Source organism: Thamnophis sirtalis, unplaced genomic scaffold, assembly GCF_051295495.1.
Source record: "Thamnophis sirtalis isolate CommonGarterSnake01/CBP01778 unplaced genomic scaffold, rThaSir2_p1.2 scaffold_2, whole genome shotgun sequence".
Taxonomy (NCBI): Eukaryota; Metazoa; Chordata; class Lepidosauria; order Squamata; family Natricidae; genus Thamnophis; species Thamnophis sirtalis.
The window spans coordinates 125,453,763-125,471,732 of NW_028261382.1; the positions used below are offsets into that span (position 1 = coordinate 125,453,763).

A 17,970-nucleotide genomic window follows, 5' to 3' on the forward strand; every position below is an offset into this window, starting at 1 on the left:
TATCAAGCTACTTCATTAAGTTGCAAGCTATACATTCAGAGTCCTGTACTATTTACAAATATAGACAATTTCTCTGTGTATTTGAACAAATCATTTAAAAATAAACAAGTTCTTTGACTGGTTGCCACCCTTAATTGTAAGAAATGACCTATTTTCCTCCAGAATAACCGTGATCCAAATTCTTCTTACTCTTCATATTAGAATTTATTTCTCAAACTTGTAAATGTTTATATCTTTTTCACAGTGCACTTTTAACATCTCTCTTTTTACACACCAGGAGCAAGCAAAAAAGCCTTGCTTAGATAGTTGCCCTCAGATTTACACAATGAAAACAGTGCAGTCTGACAAAATTACAAAATCATTTATTAAGCCTTTCACAAAGTTGATTTAATACACAAGATAGCTTACTCTCCAAAATAAAATTATGTGAAAAATCATAAAATTCCTTTCTTTCACACTCATAATCCTATGATTACTTGTTTTACATTGTCAATTGGTAACAGCATCAGGGATTAATTGTAGCATATGCAAATTTCATTTGTATGCAATGACTGCATTTGAGGGCTGGTAGGAGGAGCTTGTGGCCAAATAAATGAAAGTGCTGAAGCATACGTGCAGCATATAAAGATAACTGGGCAAATATAAGAATTACATTCAATACTGAATACAGAAAGATTGCAAGATAAGCATTAAGAAAGTTGAATTCTATCCGCATAACCTACAGTTCATATCTGGGTTATGGAGAAGGGAAAATTTTGCTGATCTGTAGAAAAAAAGTATATCCAGCCAATTCCAAAAGGTTTCATTGGCTTCTTCATAAAGAACCATACATTGGAGGACATCCTTCAAACCCTACATTTCCAAGCATCAATGCTAATTGTGGAAATAGTAATGCACAGATGGGCAATCGTCTTTAGTGCTTATTGCAAAACACAAGACAAGATCTTCATCAGACATAAGTACCGTATATGGTCTACCATAAGAATAAGCCCCAGTGAGCCCCAGATGGTCTCTTCTCCTAATCTTAGCCTCAACCATTTTAGAATTAATTTCTGTTTGTCAAGTTATCTAAACTCAGTCCAATTTCACTCTATAATTTATGTGATTTGGCTATAAGATTAACCACAATATGGGGTTTGGACAATACACTAAACTTTGGTTAACATAAAGAGGAAGCCTTCGATCTCCGCATAACTGCATAAGGACAAGCCTCCCTGAAGTTAATTATTATCAGAAGGAAATTGGTGTGTATACTATAGAGTGCTAGAAATAATCATTCTATTAAAACTACCTTTACTATAATTAAATGAAGCTTTGAAATATTGTGTCCTCAAATGTTGAATTTTAGGATTCAAGGAGCAAGTAGGAAAGCTGGAGGAAACCTGAGTTTTTCAAAAATTAAGTGTATGAGTCTGAACTCCCAGCATTAATGCTAGGCCCTTCCCGATTTCTTTAGGCATTTGAGTATCATCTGCAAATCTAGCCTATTGAATTCTCATAATCAATACTGCTGTTCCACAGATTCTAAGCAAGTCAATTGAGCCCACTCTTCATCACTTTATAGCTAGAGTCCTCATATGACTTTTTTTTACCCAATTTGGATATTATACTCTTTATCCAACCAGATAATAGAATAGTAGACACGTTCACAGATGCAGATCTAATGATTTATTTAATAAATATAGTCAAACCGGCAGAAGAGAAAACAGTGCAGAAACTGTGACTTATTAAGCACAATATAATTTTTGCATGAATAATATTCATGTTATTTATAAATTCTCAGGTGCTATTGAATTCCCACACAATTCTGTCAAAAGACTTCTGTGTAAAACAATTAAACATACTATTATATAAAAATAGATATATGTTGTGGGATTTTACAAAACTTTGTAGCTAAGTTGACATTTCTCTAAAATTGACACCATTATAGAAAGAATAAAATTTTTACTGGAAACACCTTTTATACTATTTGTCAGGTCTTGGTTTTAGACATTTAAAATAAAATCACCTGCAATTGATTTACATCTTGAGGTCAGCTGTGTACAAATGTTGTTTTCAAATGAATAGCTAGCCCATTCTCCCAATTTGTGCTTTTAGAACACAGTTTATTTTTAAATCCACATCCTACAGTTTTAAAAGGTTAGTGAATGATCTAAGGATTTAAATATCAAATCAAAACATTACAGCAAATAACATGATCTGAGACAAAACTTTTCGATTAACCATACCTGATAATTATAAGCATTTAACAATATTTACAAGTATGTAAATATTTGAAAGTAGTTTAGATATCAAATATTGTTTGAAAGTAGTTTAGATATCAAATCCGTCTGAAAGATTAATTTCTTAAAAGCCCCCATTTGTTTTATTCATTTTGTGGGAGCACCATACTTGTAATCAACTCACAATAATCATTGTGCAATAATGCTGAATCTGTCTTCACCTTGCGTCTTAATGAAAATCACTTTGTGCAAGGAGATGCTGGACAGCCCTCAGTTCTAGGGATAAAGTCACAACCCTTATTACTGAAATCCTATTATACAACAGCAATTAATCCTAATAGCACCAACTGATTCTTAGAGGATCGCATGTCAGAGGGTGCAAGGTTATTTTTTTTTCCTGCAACAGTGCAGTCATTACAAGGCACTGCTTGGTGTGTAACATTTTGCATTGTTTTTAAAAAGTTACTAACATTTCAGAATTTATAATATATAGAATAAAAGTAAACTATCAGTTTCAAAGTTTGGTTAGATGTCCTTTTCAATCTGCTAACCAAATTACTGGTTTCATGCAGGTTTAATTTCCCCATCCTAATATTAAAAGAATTCATACTATGGAATACTTATTAGTACAAACTGCAAAGAAAAAATGTGCTACATTTTCTAATCTTTCTGTTCAGAAAAGGGGAACTGCTGACCAATTCACCTGCAAAAAGAAAATCAAGTATACGTGGCTAGAAAGTATTTGCAATAGTCAATCCCTGCAGAAAGAGTAATGACATATTTTGGAGGTTTAAATACTGAGGCACATATGATTCAAAGGTTTTTCAGGCAAATTTAATGGCTACGGTAGATTTCTCAGGAGAACTTGAAACTAGAGGTTTCTCATACAACAACTCAAGTTCAAACACCAACTAATATAAAAACATTTTTCTCCATTATTTAGTCACTGCTGTCATCATCGTCATCATCATCTGATATGTCATTTAAAGAAGGTTTTGGTGATTGGCTGAAAGAGTCTGATCTTGTGGGCTGGCATGTTGACATCTCTCCCATGGAAAGAAATTCATAACAAAAGTCACAGATTCGCACAGGCTTGGAAGACTGACTGGGAATAAGGAACCTCTTTTCAGAGCAGGGTCCACATACAACGAATCCACATTTCCGACAGTGGTGTCGACGATTCACAGGAGTAAATTTTGCTTTCTGGCAGCGCATGCAAACAGTGGCTTCTGAGTCCGGTACCCAGACAGCTGCATGCTCATTACTGGGCATCTTCCCACTTTTGGACAGCAAATCAGAAACACATTTATTGATGTGGTTCATCCATTCAGATTTCTCTGTGGCAGTAGCAGCATATACTGCAAAAGATTTAGTTGGAGTTTTGATCAGCCAGCCATTCCGCAAATCCCCCTCATCTTGGATAGACTCAATAGTGACGTTTTCTAGAGGAATGATATGTTGCTTATTATATTTTTTCTTCTGGATAACAATGTTACCATATACAAGGATATCATTGAATAAAAAAAACTGCCTTGCTTTTGGTTTCTTCCTACACAGCTTTGTTAATACTCCTTCACCAATGAGGACACGGCCAGGAATGGTCAGAGGCTGACCAGCAGCTCCAAAACAGTTTTCCACTACGCTTATTCGCCTAGTATTTGCTTCACTGTTTGCCAAACGATCCACCATCTTTCACCACGTTCCTACAACAAAGAAGAATAAATACTATTAAAGCACCACAGATATTCAATCAAAAGCTATAAATTAAGCATAACACATATATATAGCTGTTGTACAATGCCTCCCCACCCTTATTTAAATACATACAAGATGCTTTCAAAAATAAGAGGGAGTTTTTAGAGCATCAACTAAAAACAAAAAAACACTCCAAATGGGAGACAATCTTCCACTGCCGATGTATGTGCAGAAAATAAAAAAATATGACCTTAAGGGCATTGTGCAGGAAAAAGGGGGTGAAACATTTTTAAAATTCAAAACAAGATAATCAGCAGCAGTTCAATCGCTTGCTTCCCTAATACATTGAACTATAAGAGGTACAGCAGTATCACTTTTGCAAGATCTTGTTATTATAGCCAATCTCAATAAAAATGGTTGTGGTCTTCCTGTGGAGTTGTTTCCTGAGTCTGGTCTATCAGTAGACTTGGCAATATATTGATACAGAGGAGCCCTACCGAATTTGGTAGGGGGACATTGAAACTTGGAAAGTGTGGTCTGAATTTTCAGATTAACCACTTTGTAGTTTGTTTCAATTGTGTATGAAATAAACAAGACAGATTGTGAGCATTGGAAGTTCCAGATTTTACTTGAGACAAATTCCAGACAAGTCTTGTGAGGCAACTAGGATTAATTCTCCTTTCCTCTCTCCCTCCCTTTCTGTAGCTGTCCACTCCCAAAATTTTCTCACTCCTTTTCTCTTATTTCTTTTAACCATTCACCAATGTTTCCTAGAATTTTTAACATGTTTTGTGTGGGGGGGAAATTATTCAGCTTTCCCTAAACTAAGCTCAATTTGTCCACCACTATATAAGCAAATTATATACTACAAATTATATATTACAAATATGTAATAGCAACATGGAAGAATGTTTAAATATATTTGTTAAAGCACAGAAGCTAGAAAGTGTAGTATATCATATACATACATTCTGAAACTGGCTCTACATGAATATCCTTATAGATCAACATAGGAATTCCTAGCCACTGATAATTACAAGCAATATTTTATATGCATTTACAATTGTTTCAGGAGGAGCTGATATTCTAATGAAATAAAAATAGAAGCTACAGAAATCTCATTTCCAGTTTCTACTTTTACATGTAGTTTACCCCTACATGCTTATTTTTATACTAGAATGCACAGATGGTAATCTTATCATTCAGTATACATTTGCAACTATTATGTTATCTAAAATATCGTTTGACTGTTACTTAAAGATGCTTGGAGCTATGAAAGGAAGGGAAGCATATGCTTTTTTAGAAATAATAAATTAATAAATTAAAATGAACACAAGGGGCTCAAGAGAATAAATGCTTGACAGTAACAATATACGACTTGGAAGATGGAAGTTTAGTATCTGCAAAATCAATATACTACAGCAGCCTCTTGAAATTGAATACTAATAATTAATTATTATTTTAAACAATATAAGATTGAGAAAGAGTTTTCTGATGTCTATATATTTCTACATTCAGATTCAATCTTTCTCAAAAACAAGAATTCCAGTGTTACAATTTCCTCTCAAAATTTCATTCTTTCCACTTTATTAAGTCTTCCATATTGAGTTGTTTTCTTGCAGATGTTTCATTACCCAAACTAGGTAACATCAGCAGTGCTAGTGCCTTCTTCGTGCCTTTTTGAACGATCTGCCACATCTTTTCTTTATATATATGTGAATGGTCATATACATTAACAATAAATTTTGCTTTTATTTAATCCTTCTATTTAGGCATTTTCTATATGAGAATTTTAAACCAGTTAGAAAGTAACTACAGGCATCTATGTTTCTACAATTAAAACAACTCTCCAGCACCAACTCAGTTGCTGTGAGGTGAAATGACTATCATAAAGCTGGTTGTTTTCTGGTTTTTAAATGTTATTACTCTATTCCCTCACTGGAGGGAACTCTTGGCTCACCTCCCCAGGCTTCTGAGCTTCAGATTTCATAAGGGAAATGTTAGCTTGACCGATTTGTTCCTCCTCCTCAGTAACCTAAACAAAACAGCAGGACTAGAAGTGTTTTGTTAAATCTCCCCCTTCACTTCAACAAAGGAGGCTGACTTATAGTCTTTTTTTCTTTTAGTTCACTCATTTTTATACACACAGTGGAAGTGAAGAGAGTTTTGTTGCTGAAGGAGCCCTAGCAGTTTAGGGCCTTCAATCTGAAGGTGTAGATGTGAATATTTTAACATATTATTCCATTTCTCATTCTACTATTTTTCTTTCATGTGAATGATCTGTATCCTTCAACTACTGTACTCCAGATGTGAAAATAATTACATCAGACCTCAGCTATACCTATAAAGTCATATGACATTCCCATGTAATGTTCAATCTCTTTATTACTATACTTTAACACAGTGCTTTTCAACCTTTTTCAGATTATACTACATTGTCAAGATGTTCACTTGTGATGCATCTCATAGGTGAGGTTCCAGGTTGCAAAACTGGAAGTGTTGCAACATCACAGGTTGTTGAGACTTAAGGAGAAGAAATGGAGGCAGTCCACCTGTGGTGATGTCTTGGCAATGGGGATCTAGCTGTGCAGCTATGCAACCATTCCTGTCATTTAATTGTGGCTCACTGATGCGACACATACATAGACCTTTTGCAGCACCAAATAACAGTTGGAGGCTGCTGTTTTAACAGAGAGCCAATTAAGAATATTAACTTTGATTTTAAAAGTTCATCCTGATTTTCATGGAACAACCCAGTACTATATAGTGAGTGTTTCAACAACTTCAAAATATGTGGACTTTTGACCCGCAAAATATCCCAGCCAATGTGCTGCCTGGAAAATTCTGGAAATTGAAATCCACACATCTTAAATTTGCTAAGGCTGAAAAACACTGATTAACTATACTCCAATCTAGTTGTCCTTATTCCTATAAAATGTAACACCCTATTTCTAGATTTTCACATTTAACCCATTAACACTTTACAACTGGACTGGACTGGATCTGAAAAGTCCATACCAATTCTCTAATCAGTTCCACTTTTTAATCTTAGAAATGAAAAGCATTGCTCTTGATGCTTTTTTATAGGCTTCTTTTCCTAAATATAAATGCCTCTCACAATTACAAATATAATGTAAAACAATGCAATGTTTTGCACCTTTATCCAAATTAAGTGGTAACCATCTGCAAAATCCGACTTTGCTCAATATTTCAGAATTGAATTTATCTACCTAAACTTCAGGAACAATTTATTTTTGTTAAGTATCTCATAGGGGAAAAAAAGATAAAAAGTAAAATTGCAGACAAAAGATACCAAGAATATAATTATTTATTTCACAACAGCTCAATATAAATTATGATTCAATCCAGAATGTGGAATTTTAAAATTACAAGTTCATTGAGTCAAGTCTTTCAGTTTTTAAATTAAAGGTTATCAATTAGAAATGATCTTTTGGAGAACTGGGAATGAACAAAGAAAATAAATGAATTATGACCCAAGTAGCAGTTCCTTAATAATGCTTTTATCCAAAAAGAGAGAGAGAGAGTCTAAAGCTCCAGTTATCTAGTAAATTCCTATTGTTAGCTTTATATCACAATGAATTTCACAAATACAGTCACTTTTTTTCTGCTGTAAAAGAAAAAAAGGCACCACTTTAACATGGATAAACATATAGGTGGAGTGCAGAAAGGTTTTAAATGATGGTAATGGTAGGGTTTTAATGATGCTAAACTACAATTACATTAATGGAATGCTACAGTCACAGACAACCACCTGCTTCCAGGAAGCTTTAGAATCCAGGAAAATATTTGCTTAACTATAATACTCACTGATAACCTTGATGAGTTTGTCACTAAACTAATTTCATACAATGCATTAGACCATGATTGATTTGAATTAGGTTGAATAAACAACTATGGTTGGTTCCCTCATGCCCATAGTTCAGTTTACAAATAATAATGACCAGACTTACAGTATATAAGACTGCACATTAAATCAAAATGAAATAGATTACATTATGACCTACTGCAATGTATGATCTTTCCCTCAATGTAATCCCATTATCATGGTAAATTTATAGAAAATATGAAAGGAGATTACCAATATACCATCTCACAAAAAGAACAAAAAAATACAACATGAAATTAGAGTAGGCCTACCAAGGCAAATAGAACCAAATTTGTTAAAATTACTTCTGTGCACTTTCAATCAATTATTTATCCACTTAACAGTAAACAATTGTTCCATGTATAATTCAATTATTTAAGAAGGTGTACAGTATTCATTATTATCTAATTACTGCTGTCTAATTAAAATGTCAGATATGCTTAAGAAAAAAAGAGTATCTGATCATGTGGATGTATATAATGCATAGTAGTTTGTCTAGAAATATTATAGTATTATACTTAAAAATTGCTTATATATTTATGTTATAAGTATTCAATTATTTTCTCTAAGAACTTTAGAGTTTCCTTTAGATTAATTCCTGGGCTTTCCACTGTTTTCTTGTCACACAGACTAATATACTGTGTTTCCCTGAAAATAAGACAGGGTTTTATTTTCTTTTTACACACAAAATATGGCTTGGGCCTTATTATTATTATTGTTTTGGGGTTGCTGGGTGGCAGCTCTCCTGCAAGCGGGCTCCCAAAGAGTCGGGCACAGCCTCATGGGCAAATGGCTGTGTTGCGCTGTCGTTGGAGGGGGGGTTGCGCGAGCGGCTGTTCCACTCTCGCTCATGTGCCTGCCAGCCTCAGGATGCATGGCCCAGCTCTCTCTGCAGAGCCAGGGCACCCCCACTGCCACCGCCGCTGCCGCTGCCACTGCCTGGCTTTTTTTGCAGCTTCCAAACCGAGTCTTCTGGCAGTGGCTGCTTGGGGCGTAGGCTCTATGGTTGTGGGCCAGCTGCCGGCAAGCGACAGCGCAACACAGCCATTTGCCCATGAGACTGTGCCCGGCTCTTTGGGAGCCCGCTCGCAAGAGAGCAGCCACCCAACAACCCCCCTCTTCAGCTGGGCACAGAGCCACTCACCAAACTAGCAGTATCCCAAAGGTGCTAAGCAATGCGATCACCTTTGCCTCCCCCCCCCCCCGGTTCCTGCGGCTTGGCACCTTTGGGATACCGCTTGGCTGGAGGTGGGGGTGTGTGTCCAGGGGGCTTATTTACGGGGGAGGGCGTATATTCTTGCCCACCAGAAAAATGTGGCATGGCCTTATTATCAGGACATGTCGTAACTTCGGGGAAACACGGTAAGTCTCTTCTTATAACATAATGTTTTCTGTAATTCCAATGTAGCAGGTCACAAATCAAATTTGTCACAAGTGAAACGTTATGACATTTTCAAATAAATTTTTTCTAGTGGTAGTTACAATACATTATTTTCCATTATTTTAAAAAACTTATTATAAAATAGCCGCAAAAATGGGGGGAACGATTGCTCAGTGTCACAATAATAGGACTAAGATCTCATGACAAGATTTCTCACAAAGGTAAAACCTAAAGAATCATGACAGGATATAATAGCCAAAAAAGCAGATGAAGCAAATGAAAGTAAATATAAACCAAAAATACTCTACTAAAGGGAAGTCACAGGGTAAATAATCATGTCCTTAGCATTTGGCTATATTCTGAAGCACATTTAGAAATCTATTATTTCTCATTTCCTCACAGAAGCTCACTACAAGCTTAAAAAGTCACTGAAATAGGAACAGATACATCCATACAGTATTTTCTACAAGATCATTCAAAACAACACTCTAATTTGTTAAACAGTACACATACTATAAATGTATAAATGATAACTGATCTTTTCATAGTATCAGTCACCAGTTTCAAGCTAAAGTGATGTCCAGTACAAGCTCTTCAACATGATATTGCCTCTGAAAGGGTATTTCACATATAAGTGCACTTTCCATATTTTTGCTTCTATTAATCAGTTGCTGGTATTGTCCACAAGAAGGGTGAAAAAAGTTAAGATGGTGGTTGCAAGTGCTTCAATCTCTATTTTGACTTTTCTTCCTCCCGCCCGCCCCCCACTGGACAGAGACGTTTATATAGTACATCTGACAGAGCAAGTTTTTAACAGCTTTCTTATAGGTGATTAATTAATCAGTACCATATACATTGATATGGATGTAATACAGGAAGTCCTCAACTTACGATCCCCATTGAGCCCAAAATTTCTGCGGCTAAAAAAGACATTTGAGTGAATTTTGTCCCATTTTACGACCTTTCTTGCCACAGTTGTTAAGTGAATCATTGTAGTTGTTAGGTTAGTAACAGTTGTTAAGTGAATCTTATTTTCCCATTGGCTTCACTTCTTAGAAGGTTGCAAAAAGTGATCATGTGACCCAGAGACACTACAGCTGTCATAAACATGAACCAGTTGCCAAGCATCCAAATTTTGATCACATGACCATGGAGGTGCTGCAACAGCCATAAGTGTGAAAATTGGTCACAAGTCACTTTTTTCAGTGCCGTTTTAACTTTGAATGGTCATGTAACTTTGAACGGTAACTTTTTTAAAGCCATTTTTCGCCCTTTCGAGGCTCCAGAGGCTTTATAGGAGCCTGGGGTGGGCAAAAACAGCCTTCCCTGCCCCCCCCCCCCCCCAAGGCCATTCAGAGGCTTCAGGAGCTTCCCTGAACCCTCCGGAGCGCAAAAAACTGGCCTTACGGGCAAACCAGAAGTTCAGGAAAGCACTTCCGGTTTGCTCTTAGGGCAGGTTTAAGTCCTCCAGAACCTTCAGGAGGCTTCCCTGAAGGCTCCAGAGGATGAAAAACGACCCTAACTTCCAGTTTGCTCATAGGGCTGTTTTTTATCCTCCGGATCCTTCATGGATGTTTAGGAAGCTTCCCTGAAGGCTCTGGAGGGCTTAAACTGGCCCTACGAGCAAACCAGAAGTCCGTTCCCAAACTTCCGGTTTGCCCGTAGAATCGGGTTTTTGCGCTCTGGAGGCTTCAGGGAAGCTCCTGAAGCCTCCAGAGGGCCTCTGGGGACGGAGGCTATTTTCACCCTCCCCAGGCATAGGAATAAAGCCTCTGGAGCTTGGGGAGGGCGAGAAAAAGCATGCAAAAAATGGGGGGTTGCGCCTATTATGCGTGCATGCGTGCTGGAGGGTCATGCATTGTATTATGAGTGTGGCATGCCCACGCACGACCCCCTGCACTTCCCCCGTTTATGGCACGTGAACCGAAAAAGGATCGCCATTGCTGCTATAGGCAATTTCTCCAGTGCCTGAGCCATTTTTTCTTACATTCTCCCTCATAAAGCAGGGAGAATGGAGAGGAATGGATTATAATAGGAAAAGTTAAGCACACAATGAGGAATATATGGGCTGTTGGATAGTGTGTTTGTGGCTCGCACTGCCTGAGCATGCTCAGAGCTTCTGATATCACAACATCCCTTTCATTGTGTGTTCCCTACTAAGTGCATGCCTACTCCATTATAACCCCTTCCTTTCAAAGCTCCCATTTAGATTTATAAAGAGAAAGAGAAAGAAATGGTTAGGAACAGGAACAGACATACTGGTTGCAATTGCAATCACATTACTGACGGATGCTGTTAAAAGGTTGTAAATGCAGGCTTAGGTCATAAAGTTACTTTTCAGCATCATTATAATTTTGAACCTACCCCAATGATGTCCAGGATGCTATTCAATCTATAAAAGATCCAGTTATTCTCCCAGACTTTGGGGCAGAAAGAAAGTTAGATGGATTTTCTATGTTTCTGAGGCCTTTCATGATTCTTTCATTTTGTACTTTTTGTTGTTAATTATTTCTAATTGGGAGTTGTATGGCCTATAAATTTTATAAATGAAAAAACAACAACCCCACAATACCAGTCAAAACAAGGAATCCAGTTGCTTGATATAGTGAAAAGTAAATTGACAGATTAAAATCTTATTTTAAATTGAATTTTATTGTTTTTTTTTCAAATGGACAAATCTTGATTAATCATGTTTTCATCTGCTTGAATCAATTATCATACATATCCAGGCAGAGAACGTATCATATATTCCAGGGAGAGATACAGATTGAACAAAGCAAATGGAAGAGGGATATTATATTCTGTTATGGGTTTTTACAACTCTATCTGCAGAAGCCCACAATCTCCACCTTTTGGAAGAACCTATATATTAGGTCAGCCAAAGTGGCATAATAAGCAGTGGCCTGCTAAATCAGATAGATTATTCCCCTGGTTCCTTTACTCCAAAAGTCTATTCTCACAATGACCAATCAAATTGCACAATGAAGTCCTTTAGTTTCCCACAGCAGATAGCTTTCAACAGCAGTCAGCACCATTAAAGGTTAATTTATTTATTTCTGAAATTTATATGCCGCAAGTCAAAGTGGCTGTAATAGCCACTGTTCACCAAGCTCGCATGAATTGACTCAACCTTTTTTTTAAGCCAGGCAAGCTAGTGACTAGTTAGTATATCTCATAGCAGCAAATTCCAAAGTCTAATTACATATTATCCAACCAGAACTGCACATATTCCAGATGCAACTGCGCCAGCTCCACTGATTCACATAAAGGCACTATCACATTTACACCCTCCATATTCAGTAGTTTATTGTCCAAACATGCTATTGCTCTTTTTTTACAGCAAATGAACACTTTTCACCATTAGTCCAAGACCTCTTTCCTCATTTATTACTACTAGCTCTGATCCATTAGTTTGTATGAATAATTTTGGCATCAATTTACAGTTGTGCACACTAAAGGACATCTGTCACTTTGACATCCATTCCCCTAATCACAGAAATTCCTTTGAAGCTGTTTACAGTGCATTTTTGTTCATATTATTGTAGACAATTTAGTGTCCTCAGCAAATTTGGCTATTCTACTTGATTCCAGATGATTTATAAATACATTAATAAGCATTTGTCCTATGAAAGACTCGTGGGGAAGTGACAATCCTCCATTTTCAGAAATGTCTGTGTATTCCTACCATTTTTATTTTTTAGCTAGAAGTTTATTCACAAGAAGACCTCTTCTTTTATCCCATGGCTATTAAGCCCACTGAGGAGTCTTTGATGAAGGAAATCTAAGTAGATGATATCTACTGGCTTGCTCTCCACCATGTTTATTTATTTCTTCAGAAACCAAGTAGATTGATTAGAGAAGACATTCCCTTGATGTAGCAATTTTGGTTATTTTTGAGCAAGGCCTATGTATCCAAATGTTTGGTAATTTAATCTTTAATAGAGGTTTTCACCATTTTTAGCAATAGCAATAGCAGTTAGACTTATATACTGCTTCATAGGGCTTTCAGCCCTCTCTAAGCGGTTTACAGAGCCAGCATATTGCCCCCAACAACATTCCGGGTCCTCATTTTACCCACCTCGGAAGGATGGAAGGCTGAGTCAACCCTGAGCCGGTGAGATGTAAACAGCCGAACTGCAGAACTGCAATCAGCTGAAGTAGCCTGCAGTGCTGCATTTAACCACTGTGCCACCTTGGCTCACTGTGCCTTTTAACCACTGTGCCTTTTCTTGGCACAGATGCTGATACTTCCCGAATCTTCCCATAAGCTGTTCTTAAAAACTAAAAGTTCATTAATCATCTTTCAGTGCTCAAATACAGATAGAACATAGAGAGGTGGTGTATTACAGTTAGGAGATCCACAATGGCAGAGTTAAGCTTCTTAATAACCTTTGGCTGAATGCCATCAGGTCTAATGATTTGTTGATGTTCTATTTATCAATAAAGTAGGTATTCAATTTGTCAATACTGCCTAGCCTTTCTTTTCTTGTCACTCTATGACTCAAATTTTCTCATTCCTTTCCTCTGTAGCTGAGTCAGATTTCTCCCACAAATTTCTTGTGTGAACCTAAAGGTAAAATAGAATACTTTCAAATTTTCAAATATTCCAGAATACTTCAGAGAAGATAAAAAAGTGGGGAATGGGGTTAATAGCAAGGAATTCTAAAAATAGGGCCATGGTAGTTTCAGCCTGAGTGCTATAATGTTACTCTTATTCCCTTGATGAGTAGGTATCATATAGCCTGAGCCAAGGAACCTCTCCATTATTTAGTGACCATTTCACGGCCACACCTTGTTTCTTTAAAAGACATAACTAAATGACCTGGATGTCTCTAAATTTGCTTTTCCATTCCTAAGCAGCACATAATAGCATTTAGAAGTTAACCTAACCAATACAGTTCAATAATTTCCTAACAAATAAAAACAGATATCCAGGTTAAACCATTCAGTATTATGTTAGAATGTACACATTAAGAAGCTGACAGGTTACAGAAAGTGGTAAAATCTGAAGCTGACCTGAAAGATTATTTTATGAATGAAGGCAAATTTAATATTTTAACTATGTTGAACATTTGAATTTTGGAAAATGATTTCAATAGCAAAATTAGACAAATGGTAATAGTATGTTCAAGTCTATATTGGAATTAACTGGAAATAAATTCTTTTTTTAAAAAAATCATATAAGTGGAAAAGGAAGCATCCATCTTTCTTCGCAACAGGAAAGAATGCTTTGGGGGCATTATGACCCTTTATTTACCCCCTTCCAAAAATTGCCCTATCAAAATTCAGGAACACATAGTCAAATGTACAAAACAAGATTTGCCACTGATTTATGGCATGAAAATTTAAGACTTTGCAAGGCATAGGAAGGTTTCAATTAACGATTACTGTTATCAGGAAACTACAATTGCCAAGGCAAAAAAAACCCCAACCCACGAGACCCGAAAACAGTAAGTTTTGAGATATTTCTTATTCACAATAGTCCAGTTTGGATAAAACAGTAAAGTCTGATCAATTTTAAACCTCTGACTTTGAGTATGGTTCACATTCTTAAACTTATTACTAGGCTTACTGGGCTAGTTCAGAATATAAAGACACAACAGTAAAGTCACATGATCATATAGTAAATACAGATGTTGCTCAAAAATAATCAGTAACAGCTATCAACAAGTACACTGCTGATCTACCAACAGTCTGCTAATATTTTGGCAGATAAAAAAGTCCTAACATTTCTCTTTCTGCAAGCGAATTTGCGACTACTAAACTGATTTCTAAAGATCTGCAGCAATACAAGTAGCCCTCGACTTACAATTGAGGTCAACATTTCTGTTGTTAAGTGAGACATTTGTTAAGTGACCTTTGCCCCATTTTACTACCATTGCCACCATTGTTAAGTGAGTCACTGCAGTTCATAAGTTAGTAACTTGGTTGTTAAGTGAATCTGGCTTCCCCCATTGACTTTTCTGGTCAGAAAATCACAAAAGGGATCACGGGCCATTGGGACACAGCAACCATCATAAATATGAACCAGTTGCCAAGTTTCTGAATTTTAATCACAAGATCACAAGGATGCTGCAAAAGTTGAAAAACAATTGTATGTCCCTTTTTTCAGTGCCATTGTAATTTTGAATGGTCACTAAACGAACCCAAACTATGCACCTATATTTCAGGTAAAAAAATCCACATAGAAATGAAATATATGGTTTTCCAAAGTCTATGCTATTGCAATAATTAGATAATAGTAGTTTCATTATTTGTTATTTTAGAATAAAACTTATAATTTGTAAGCTACCTATGTAGTTTATATATAAAACAGAGAAGCTTTCACTACAAGCTGCAAGAATAATCATTCAATGAATAAAACTCAAATTTATATCCACATGCGCATTTGTAAAAATGCAGATGTCAGCAGTATCATTTTAAAAGGAAATAAAACTAAACATAAATCACTGCAATGATTCATGACATTTTATCTGCCTTTAATTAAATGTCATGCTGCAAACTGCTGGAACAAGAATGTACCCATTCACCTATGTTAATCTTATGTCATTTTCTTCTATTTTTTATGCATAGATGAAATGCTTTTGTAGCCAAAACATCCACATGAAAAGGCTTGGTGAAGATCCAAGATTTGCAGAAGTACAAAAAATGTATACTGTAGGCAAAAAAAAAATATGTTATGAATTTCCCCTTTGAAAGGCTTACTCAATTTCACATTCATTTTGACGACCATTGAATAACCCTTTTAACATACTATTGAATAAAAGAAATGAGAGCAGTTTTCTAAAAATGAAATACTAAAGAATGAAAGATAATCTATACATACAACAAAAGAAAACATTTATCAATTTAAAGCTTTAAAATCAGAGCAGCGTGAGATATTAGTTCATTTTATGAACTGTTTTCACAAACTAGAAATGTTAACAAAAAGCAAACCTACAGAAAGCCTGAAAACTGTAAAAATAAACCACTTGAATGAAGTACACTCATCAGCAGGTAGTATTTAGGCATCTTTTAAAACTGCTTCTAGACAACTGTATCTTTAAAGATGAGATTATCTTGTTAAGAAAAATAAGTTTATTTATTTATTTAGAAAATTTATTTGCCACCCATCTTTATTGAATAAATGCATTCAATTATATTGTAAATCAGTGTGTTCAATGAACCTAACTAGAACAGTTCCACTGACAATGTAACAGTGTATGTTGGCTGATGTAACCTCATATTTTATCAATATCAATTCTGCCTCACTGTAAGTGATGTTTTTGAAGTTAAGTAACTGACTTTCCTAAATAAACAAGGAAGTGAAATTCCAATATAATTAAAGGCTGATAAGGAACCAGAATTTTTATTGCAGGATAAGTACAGAAAGTGGCACTAACTCTTTCTCCAAGACATCCAAGGAGGGAGTGTAAATCTTTTTCAATACCGGCATTTGAGACTATCTCGGCTAGGCTCAACTCGCAGAAAGAATACAAGTCTAAACACAAGAGATCTAACTTTTTTTCAAAGAGAAATAATAATCCACGCCTAGCTAAGCCTGTTGACAGGCGCAGGAAGTTCACTGCTTCCCGATACAAAACAATCGCGCTCCATCACGAAACTCGAGGAAAGGAAAGCAACACACGCTGTCCTTTTTCTTTTCTTTTCTGCAGACGGGCCTTTTTGACTACTTTCTCCTCTCCAAAAAAATGTTGCTCACTAGAACTTTTGATTCCAGAAAAGGAAAAAAGCCAAGGATCGAGGAGAACTGTCCGTCGATCCAGAGAAAGGTGTATTGGGGGGGGGGGGTTGTGTTGTGTGGAAACAATGTTTTATCTGGTTCACCGGGAGGAAAGCGGAGCTCGCGACCCGCCGATCCGGGAATCAAACGTACAACACGGGGGGAGCTGAGGAGGCGCTCCCACCCCTCTTTATGGAGACATTTTGAGAGCGACGATTCTCTGGCTGTAGAACTGAGGGGACCTGTCGTGCGAGGAGGGCTTCGGAAGGAGAGGCGCTGTCACGAAGGGGAAAGAGCTAATCCCAAAGCCGCCCCGTCTCCCTCAGGTTCCCCTGCCGCCTTCCTCCTGCGGCTAGGCGTCCCGAGCCAAAGCTAAGTCAGGCGCCGCCAACCGCCTCGAAGCGAGGGGTCCGGGGATGCCCGAACTCCCCCCACGGTCTCCACCCGCGGCTCCAACCGACGGTCCCTTAACGGGCAACCGGAGGGAAGGAAGGAAGGAAGGAAGCGAGACGGAGGAAAGAAATGGACCTCGTCCTGGCGTTCTCACTCCCTTACGACCAAAGCTGCCCGGGCTCCGCCGAGTACCTTCCCCAACATGGCCGCGAATCCCGCTCCGACGGGGAGAGAAACTTTCCTGTACTCCGCCGCCCCCTCCGTTAGACGCTTCCATTATCCGCCGCGCTTCCCGACCGACCACCCGACCCGCTGCAGCCCAAGTGCGCCGCTTACTCAGAAACCGAAGCGCGCCTTCCCCAGGTCCGCGGCTGGCCGCTCTCCCTCTTCCTCCGCCGCCGCTGGGACTAATCTGCTACCGACGCCCCGCCTGCCGAGGCGCGCACACACGCAAACCGGCCTCCTCCTCCCCAGCGCGGGGAGGAGCCCCAGCGTCGACCGCAGCCGCCCGCTCCCAATCCCGGAGGAAACCGAAAGGCGGGGCCAACGCCATCTTGGGAGAGTCCGGCGGACGGAGCGGATTGGCCGCCGAAGGGAAAGAAGCGCCTCCCAGCCTATGGCGGTTAAACCCTCAAAGGCGAGGGGGAGGGCTTTTCGTTTTTAACGGCTG

At 37.7% G+C, this 17,970-nt stretch overlaps 1 protein-coding gene across 2 annotated transcripts; it reads right to left on the bottom strand.

The window, feature by feature from the left end:
- Positions 1-2,606: 2,606 nt before the first annotated feature.
- Positions 2,607-17,780, bottom strand: PLEKHF2 (pleckstrin homology and FYVE domain containing 2). 2 transcript variants are annotated; one of them, XM_014071124.2, is made up of 2 exons: positions 17,637-17,780; positions 2,607-3,925 (listed from the first exon to the last, which is right to left on the bottom strand). In XM_014071124.2, the coding sequence occupies exon 2, from the start codon at positions 3,909-3,911 to the stop codon at positions 3,162-3,164; it is 750 nt and encodes a 249-aa protein (XP_013926599.2). In that variant the 5' UTR covers positions 3,912-3,925; positions 17,637-17,780; the 3' UTR covers positions 2,607-3,161. The 2 variants fall into 2 exon arrangements, with proteins under 2 accessions (XP_013926599.2, XP_087562967.1); XM_087706841.1 differs by lacking the exon at positions 17,637-17,780 and adding an exon at positions 17,493-17,510.
- Positions 17,781-17,970: the final 190 nt, after the last annotated feature.

Excerpts from the sequence above, each read along its gene's own strand:
- PLEKHF2 (XM_014071124.2), bottom strand. The coding sequence starts at position 3,911 with ATGGTGGATCGTTTGGCAAACAGTGAAGCAAATACTAGGCGAATAAGC.